Raw genomic sequence first — 9,550 nt, forward strand, 5'->3', positions numbered from 1 at the left:
AGTCATAATTATGTTTAACTGCAACCTATTAGCACCACGGTTAGCACTGCAACCTATTAGCACCACGGTTCCCTCTAAGCTGTGTGCGTGAACGGCTGCTCATTGACACAGGAAGCCCCGCTCAGTAGCAGTCTGGAGCCGCACAGGGTCTTGCATTGCCCGTTGCCCATGCTAGAATTACAGTAGTTCTATTCTGCTCAGCATGTGAACTGCTCCGCTCAGTAGTGTGTGTGTGTGGGGGGGAAATAGGCAGAACACTGCCAGCAATCAGATCTCTTCCCACCCCTATCTGACTCTGAGCAACGGATTGAGCTCTTGGCCCCCAAACGCAAGCGACATGGAAGCAGAAAGGTGATTCAATCAGATAGCTCTTCATTATCGCTGGATTTTTCTACATCACCATCCCTGGAGTCTTCACTCTCGTGCTCATCTTGTTCGTAATGATCTGAGTTGGCCTCAGACTTCTCCTCTTCCTCCTCCTCTGCTTTTTCACAGGACTGGCTGGACTGGACTGCTGATTTCTCTTCCTCTCCGTCAGAGTCTCCTTTTTGTGATGCAATTTCATTGTCGCTATGGGGGGGGGAGAAAGAAGGTTCATGCTAGGATCCTCTCGAAGCCGATATATTTTTAAAAAAGAACAGGCACCCTACTGCGTACCCAAGTTATGAAAAAATTAATCGTATGCAGGGGTCATTTCCTGCAGGAGCACACAGGAGTGGAACTCCGGCAGTAAAGAGCCCAGGGGGCGGGCACATGCAACAAGCCCCACCCCCTGCTCCCAGCAGCCCTTAGTCAGAGCAAGAAGCAGCCAGGTAAGTTGCAGAGCTCCCCCCGGCCCCCTGGTCCAAAATAGTCCAGTGGCACCTTTAAGACCAAGTTTTATTCAGGTACAAGCTCTCCCTCCTCTGTGAGGACAGATCTGCATGTTCCCCTCCCCCAATAGCTAGCAATTCAAAACAGTCCAATGGAGCCTGAGCGGTGGGTGTTGCCTTCTGACACACTTCCAGTGATGTCAGGGGGTGTGGCATACGCTAATGAGTTATGCTAATGAGCTCCTGCACCTCTTTTTCTACGAAATGACCCCTGATCGTATGTAAAGTTGCCAGGTGTACTTACCCAGCCAGTGGGGGGGGGAGCCTTCCGGGAGTGGGGTGGGTGGGGCGACATAAAACCGTAGAGTTTTGACCAGACTGCTAGAGCATCGCTGTGCAACACACCCGTGATAATGTCACTTCCGTGTGACGCCATCATGCTGACATTGCCGTGAAAGGGGGTTGTTTGGAGGTGGGGCTTCCCCGCCGTCCAGCTGGCTCATGGCAGATTGGAGCCCCCGAAATCAGGGGAACCCCCACCCTGAAAGGGGATCTGGCAACCCTAATCGTACCACAGACCACAGGAACTCCTGCCAGACTCAAAAACCAACGTGTGGTACCACACTGACCGATTTCCCACAAGCGCTGCTCCACGCTCGCTCTTCCCTTTTGCCCCAATGGCATGTGTCAATTTCACACACGCTGCTGTGCGGCCGCATTTTGCCCCGCAGCTTCGTGTGATTTTCCCCGTGTCTACTCAATCCTGTTTTTTGAGCAAAATGCAGGCCGCACAGCAGCTTGTGTGAAATTGACACATACCATTGGGGCAAAAGGGAAGAGCGAGCGTGGAGCAGCGCTTGTGGGAAATCAGCTACTGTTGATCAGTGTTCCCTCTAAGCTGAGTCAGTGTGAGCTGGCTCACAGCAAGCGCTGCTCCGCGCTCACTCCTCCCTTTTGCCCCGATGGGACGTGTCAATTTCACACACGCTGCTGTGCGGCCGCATTTTGCCCCGCAGCTTCGTGTGATTTTCCCCGTGTCTACTCAATCCTGTTTTTTGAGCAAAATGCAGGCCGCACAGCAGCTTGTGTGAAATTGACACATACCATTGGGGCAAAAGGGAAGAGCGAGCGTGGAGCAGCGCTTTTGGGAAATCAGCCACTGTTTGATCTAAACTAAGAAACAGAGCGCCTACTACAATATACAATTCGTTCCTACAGCTGATTCTTCTGTCCACATGCCCATATAGGGCAATCACTCAATTAGCACCAATTATTTCTAGCTGAGCGTAGCAACCACAAATGGACATAAACCTGACATCAAAAACCACAACACACAACTACCCGTGGGAGAACATTCTAATCTTCCAGGTCATTCCACGGCTGACCTAACAGTGGCAGTCCTCAAACAGAGAGGCATCAAGGGGTGATTATAATGTGAGACTGCTGAACTTGAGTTCATTCACAGATTCAGAACAATGGACTCCCCCCAGGACTGAATAGGGACAGGTGCTGGTGCTAACTTTCTGCCCTTGTGTGTTACTCCCTTAGTTCAATCAAGCAGATTACATGTCACATTGTACCTCTGCATCCTGACTCCGTTCTTTACAACATCCCTCCCACCTTCAGACTGGGATATAAGGACTCAGGCACCTCCATTCTGGCTTGTATCTGATGAAAGAAGGCTTGATTCTCGAAAGCTCATCTCACAAAATCTTGTTGGTCTCTAAGGTGCTACTAGATTCAAATCTAAGCTGCACTACAGCTGTATTAGTTTCCCAGCTTAAAACCTCTAGGAAAAGCCACCGGGAAAGGGTTACCTTCTTCCTTCCTCGGCTCCCGAATTTTCAGAGCCATCGCTGGAAGCGTACTGTGCGCGCAGTGATTTAGCGGTTCGGCCTTTCTTCGAAACAAACTCTTCACACAGCCCTAACTCCCGAAGCGTATCGGAGTAATGCTTTTCCGCCGCCATCCGGGCATTTTTCTATATCAAATGTGGGGAAGAAGAAGAAGAATACATTAAGATATTACGAAGTTTAAAGAAACAGCCACATCTCTTGCCATTTTTTGCACAGGTATGTATACCTTCATTGCTAAATGTAACTTAATTTAAAGGGCCTTTATGCCAGAACATATCAAAAACCCCGTGGACTATAGTGGTGGTGGAAAGGGCCATCAAGTCACAGCAGACTGGTGGCGACCCTGTAGCGTTTACAAGGCAAGAGGAGTTCAGAAAATGGCTTGCCAACACTAGAATTCCTTGGTGGTCTCCCATCAAAGTACTAACCATGGGTTGACCCTGCTTAGCTTCTGAGATCTGAGGAGACTGGGCTACTCTCGGCCATCCAGATCAGGGCAGAAACGAGCAGAGGTGGTTTGCCACTGCCTGCCTCTGTGTAGCAACCCTGGACTTACTCAGTGGTCTCCCCGTCCAAATACTAAGCACTGCTGTGCATGTGAGTGGCCGTTCATTGACACAGGAAGCCCCGCTCAGCAGCAGTCTGGAGCCATGGGGGGCGGGTGTCTTACACTGCCCGTTGCCCATTTTAGGATTACAGCAGTTACATTCTGTTCAGGATGTGAACTGCTGCGCTCAGGGGGGGGGGCGGGAATATTAGAAGGGACACTGCTAAACAGGGCCAACCCTGCTTAGCTTCAGGGTGTTATGGGATTAGACTAGCCTGGGCCATCCAGGTCAGGGCAGAGGGAGTTTTGCCATTGCCTGCCTCTCCATAGTGACCCTGGACTTCCTTGGTGGTCTCCCATCCAAACACTGACCAGGGCTGACGCTGCTTAGCTTCTGAGATCTGACGAGATCAGGGTAGCCTGGGCTATCCAGGTCAGGGCTTTAAGTGTAGTCAAGTTAGGACTGACTTACGGCGACCCCCTTATGGGGTTCTCAAGGCCAGAGATGTTCAGAGGTGATTTGCTATTGCCTGCCTCTGCACAGTAACCCTGGACTTCGTTGGCGGTCTCCCGTCCAAGTCAGGATGCGGGCCGTATTCAGGCCTCCCTGATTTCAAACGGTGCAACCCGGCGGACTACTATCATTCAGCCTCGACTTTGCACAGCGACATTCTCAATCTGAAATATCACAAGCTTGTGCGCTTCTGATATTTCAGATATTGTACGCGTGACGAATTTTGTACACGTGACGAATTTTCAGTCCCCGTTCGACTCAATCGCACTCTCTGCTCCTCTCGCCAAGATTTGAGCAGCTGGGCAGTGCAGAGCAAAGACAATACAGCTGTGGAAAGGGGACCACTACACGCACCACCCTAAGTGGACAGGCAGCGATCGATCGTGGTTGCTGAAGGAACTGCTGATAAAGGAAACGACTCCTGCTGGGGTGATGCGGTAGAAGTCTGGTGACTGGGAAGGAGGATTACCAGAGGGATGCTAGGGGAGGGTTGGGAGCGTGAGGACACAGGTAATTTGCCTTATTATTCCGGGATGTCAGAGCAAAAGCGAAAGCAGTTCCCCAAAGTAAGGAGACAAACATAGCAGAGAGATAGGACAAAGTCAGAGTCCAGCGGCACCTTTAAGACCAACAAAGTTTTATTCAAGGTGTGAGCTTTCGTGTGCATGCACGCTTCCTCAGATACAGTGAAATGGAATTACAGATCGTAGTTGTATATATAGGTGGTGGCGTGTTAAATTAGCATGCAGAAGAGTGGAGTGTTTTCGACCAGATAAAAAGAATGACAAGCTTGGTTTCTGCTAACCAGATGATAACCAGAAACCAAGCGTGTCATTCTTTTTATCTGTTAAAGAAAAACACTTCACTCTTCTGCATGCTAATTTAACAAGCCACCACATATATATACAACTACGGTCGGTAATTCCATTTCACCATATCTGAGGAAGTGTGCGTGGACGCAAAAACGCCTTGAATAAAACTTTGTTGGTCTTCAAGGTGCCACTGGATCCTAACTTTGTTCTACTGCTTTGGACCAACATGGCTGCCTACTTTTATGTAGCAAAGAGATGAGAGAGCGAGATGAGAGAGAGAGAAAGAGGGAGAGAGAAAGAGGGGGAGAGAACAATAACCTGCGTAGCTCTTTCCAACAACAGGGGTCTCTTCTCCACCCTTTCTTCCATTTCTTCCAGTTCCTGGAGATATTCCTTCATTCTCTGCTTTTCGTGTCTCCTGTTTTTTTTTAATATACCGTGACATGGAACAGCATGGGATTTAAAACTGTGAGATTTATGGAACAAAGAAAAACATAATGGGAGTAGCACGACTGCTCTAAGGTCACAAACCAGAATCACCAGCTCTAGTGCACTTAGGGTTGCCAATCTCCAGGTAACACATACAAAAATATATATCACGGTGTACAATAAATATATGTTTATGGTAAAACAATTTCATGCTTTATTCTTTTTCTTTTTATATTTTTTCAATAGGTAAAGGTAAAGGGGTTCCCCTTGCTCGAAAGCCAGTCGAATCCGACTCTAGGGTTGCGGTGCTAATCTCCATTTCCAAGCTGAAGAGCCAGCGCTGTCCGAAGACGTTTCTGTGGTCATGTGGCCGACGTGACTAAACACCAAGGTGCACGGAACACTGTTGTCTAAATATTGGCTATCAAATATTATCAAAAATATGTTTCACCCAAACAATACATCAAGAAAAATATGTTTCACCCAAACAATACATCAAGAAAATTATGTTTCACCCAAACAACACATCGAGTGCAGGTTTACATTCAGGCAGCACCTTGTCATTAACACGATCACTAGTCCCACGGGACTCTAGTAATTTACCCATTTCGAATTAATCTTTTTCAAGGACCGTGATGTTTATATAAAAGTACATAAGGCGCAATAGTTTTTCTTTGTGAGCACAAAAGCTCTTAAGATAGCAGCATTTTCTAGGGTCCCATCAGAACTGAAATAAACAAAAATATGAATACATCAATGTAATTTCATTCCACCTTATTTATAATCATTAAAATAGCGAAAAGAGCTCACTTACTTCAGCTATTACAACTGATATCCAGAATATCGCTATCCAGGAGATAGATATCAGTTCCCCTGGAGAAAATGGCTGCTTTGGAAGCAGAGCTCTTTTTGTAGAAAAAGCCCAGCAGGAACTCATTAGCATAATAGGCCACACCCAACAGCAGGAACTCATTAGCCTATTAGGCCACACCCCTGACAGGACAGCATATTAACATATTAGACCGCACCCCCATGTTACCAGAAGTATGGTCATCCAGCCACACCCACCTTTTGCTTCTTATTCTGTTTACCTTGCTGGTTGTCAAAACCCAGGGCTTTTTTTTTGTAGCAGGAACTCCTTTGCACGTTAGGCCACACACCCCTAATGTAGCCAATCCTAATGAGTGTCTGCTGTTGGGTGTGGCCTCTTATGCTAATGAGTTCCTGCTGGGCGTGGCCAACTCCGGAGCCAGCCGGAACTCCGTTCCTGTGCGTTCCTGCCCAAAAATAGCCCTGGGAAGGTGGACTCCCCTCCCCAAACCCCGCCTTCCTCAGGCTCCACTCCCAAAATCTCCAGCTATTTCCCAGACTGGAGCTGGCAACCCCAACTGCACTGGAGGGTCAGGGCTTAGGGGAGAAGTTATGGAGTACCTGAACGTTTTTAACTTTGATTTGTACAACTGGGCCAGGCTCTGATGAGGATCGTTCGCCTCGGCCCGAGTGGTGATAAGTCTCTGCAGTTTCCTCGCTCGTTGTTTTCGTTTCGCTCTGATCTTTCTCTGCGCTTCTTCCTGCCTTCTTTTTTCCTCAAGTGAATCCCTGAAAGAAGGGGAAATACAGGTCACACCATGAACCACACTTCGCGGAAGGGATGTAATCCAACCAAGGTTTGTTCTTACAGCGGTGAACAGGCAGCTGGTCTCGGCGAGCCAGTTGGAATTCACGCGGGACGACCGACCCAGTCCACACCCAGCAAACAACTCACCTTATAGCTTGTAATCGTTTTCTCGTCGATTCTGTGATCCTTGGGGATGTCGGCTCTTCATCGTCCACAGGCAAAGAAGCTGTAGTCGTAGACCTCATGTGAGGCGGACATCTGGGGGAGGCATAGGGCCAACGGGTTTCGTTTAACTTTTCTTCATCGTTCTGAATATCCTCCAGAATTTTCCCTCTTTTGGATGGGATGTTTGGCGTGCGGAGATGGAAGGGTTCACAGACGGTGACAGCTTTCACGTTCATCTGTCTCTGAAGCTGCTTCTGAAATTTTCGATGCAACATCTCGAAATCCGGGACCTTCGCCGTGGTCCTTGGTTTCGAGCCAGACGTTTTGCTCGCCTCCAGACACTTCGGCGAGCTGTGCTTATTGCCCAGTCTGCTGTTAGGGAGGGATGAGTTGTGGAGAAGCTCTTCTGATCTCATCTGAATCCTAATTTCTCGGTAGAGCTCTTCCTCCTTGAGCCTCTCGCTGATTTCCGGGCTGTAAATGAATTTAGGAACTGGCTTGGCTTTGAACTTTTTGGCTTTCTTGTCCAGTGTGGAAAGATCCCTCAGCTGCATTTTCCTCATTTCGTTCTTTTGGGCCTCTCTTTCGATAAAACTAAATGGCTTTTGAGAGGCCAGAAGGATCTCCCGCCTCCTGTCTTTGACGAACTTTCGGCGCTCTTCGTTTCTCTTCATGATGTCGTGATAGAGCGGGACGAAGACGGAAGCAGGCACGGGGTTCGCACGGAATTGCTTCTGACACTCTGCCTCCTCTTCCAATTGCTTCTTGAGCAAATTGTTCTCCATCTCAATCCGTGCCTTGGATTTGACGTTCTGTTCTTTCTTCTTAGCTTCTCGGATGGTCATCTGGAAAGGCTCCGGCACAGTGAGCTTTGGAGACCACGCTTTCTTCTTCCTCCTGCTCTTCTTCAAAGTCCAACACTTGAAGGGGCCACTGGCGGTCCAGCGGGGGAAACTCTCTGAAGAAAGCTCCCCCCATCTGTTTCCGAACTTCAGGGACCCTGCTTCACTATGATTCTTTTCTAATTCCAGCTCTACGTCAGAGACGACAGAAAAATCAGAGTCGGAGCAATAGTTTAAATCAGACTCGGAAAACGATTTACGTATACTCCGGGATTGAAGGGAGCTCTTCTCCCACCTCGATCTGAAAGGCAATTAAAAAAAGGTAAAGTTTACTTTTGGGGAAACAGTGACAAACAACTTATGGCAACAAGAGGCTTTCAAGGCAAGTGAGAAGCTTCCTCTGCATAGACTTGCTTGGTGGGCTCCCATCCAAGTACCCACCTTGCTTGGTGGTCTCCCATCCAAGTACCCATCAAATCACAGCTGATTTATGATTGACCCCAGCAAGCGGCTTTCAAGGCAAATGAGAAGCAGAGACAGTTTGCCATGCCTTTCTCATCAGAGCCTTCCTTGGTTGCTTCCCATCCAAGTATCGACTTATGGTGACCCCAGCAAGGGGCTTTCAAGGCAAGTGAGAAGCAGAGGTGGTTGGCTAGTGCCTTCCTCTGCAAAGCCTTCCTTGGTGGTCTCCCTTCCAAGTACCCACCCAGCTTAGCTTCCGAGATCTGAAAAGATTAAGCTATACAATGCTGCCTTTGCTCTCAACACATAGGAAAGGACTTTCTGCCTTGGTCTAGCAGGATCATCAAGCCCACAGAATCCTGCTGGTATACTAGGCTGGTCCTCCTAGGATCTGGGAAACCCAAAGTGAAACTTTGAACGTATGTGTGCAACATGTCTTCTGAAAAAAATCTTAGACATATATGTGTACCATGTCAAAGGACGAAAGACAGGCCACAACAAAATGCAAAACAGAATACAAGTCAAACAAGGTTGCTGGACATCATACATAACGACTCAAAGAAAAATTCAGGTGTCGAGATGACCTTTTTTCCCTCTGTGCTTCTGGCAAGCAATGATTTTAACGACAGGTTACATAGGGTTCTTTTTGTAGCAGGGACTCCTCTGCATATTAGGCGACACACCCCCAATGTAGCCAATCCTCCAAGAGCTTACAGACCTCTTCTTACAGGGGCTACTGTGAGCTCTTGGAGGATTGGCTACATTAGGGGTGTGTCACCTAATATGCAAAGGAGTTCCTGCTACAAAAAGAGCCCTATATATCTTTCTGTGGATGGTATGACTTTTCAGGAAACTAACGTGTCTCCCAGGTAAGCTCACGTTTCCAGTCTCCATCAGAGTCAAGGAGAAGCGTTTTCATATTGGAGCTCCCAAGCATCATGAAAACTCACACCAATTCCCATACATGAGGAGCCAAGCTGCTTCGAACTCAGAAGGGTTGGCAGTTCCGCTTTATAAGGTTCCCTTCTGTTATAATATCGTATTTGACTTTGATATAATTATCAGACAAATAAGATTGCACAAGTCTCTCTTTATATACAATTGTTAGAAACTGATTTTTCACAGTGTATTTGGCTTTCTTGGTATCAGCAGCGCTGCGTTCCCTGATTGACTTAAATCTCCAGGAGGTGGCTGGAAGATCTCCCACTATTACAACTGACCTCCCAGCCTGCAGTTCAGCGTCTTAACCACTTGAGCCACCACAGCTCCAGATGCCCATAGAACAATACAAAACAAGAGAGACTAGATTTAAAGCCATAAGATCATTTAGTGTCTGGTCAAGTTCAAGTTAGCCTTTATTGGCATAAAATAACAGTACAAGTTATACAATTTTAGGAAACAGTTAAAACACCTATGAAAATCTATGACTCGATATTGTGCAATTAGGAGCTGATAAGGATGTAGGAACCTTCGGTGCAGCTTTAAAGCGAAAC

General features: G+C 47.6%; 1 protein-coding gene across 1 annotated transcript in view; it reads right to left on the bottom strand.

The window, feature by feature from the left end:
* Positions 1-356: 356 nt before the first annotated feature.
* The window catches only part of FAM161A (family with sequence similarity 161 member A), a 12,056-nt gene continuing 2,862 nt past the window's right edge, over positions 357-9,550 (bottom strand). Inside the window, exons 3-7 of the mRNA XM_015422560.1 lie at positions 6,736-7,896; positions 6,402-6,569; positions 4,860-4,959; positions 2,630-2,793; positions 357-570 (exon numbers count right to left, since the gene is read on the bottom strand). Of these exons, the coding sequence (XP_015278046.1) occupies positions 357-570; positions 2,630-2,793; positions 4,860-4,959; positions 6,402-6,569; positions 6,736-7,896 (1,807 nt within the window). The remainder of the gene's footprint in view (positions 571-2,629; positions 2,794-4,859; positions 4,960-6,401; positions 6,570-6,735; positions 7,897-9,550) is intronic.

This window comes from Gekko japonicus, unplaced genomic scaffold (assembly GCF_001447785.1).
Source record: "Gekko japonicus isolate JY-2015 unplaced genomic scaffold, Gekko_japonicus_V1.1 scaffold1468, whole genome shotgun sequence".
NCBI classification, from domain to species: Eukaryota; Metazoa; Chordata; class Lepidosauria; order Squamata; family Gekkonidae; genus Gekko; species Gekko japonicus.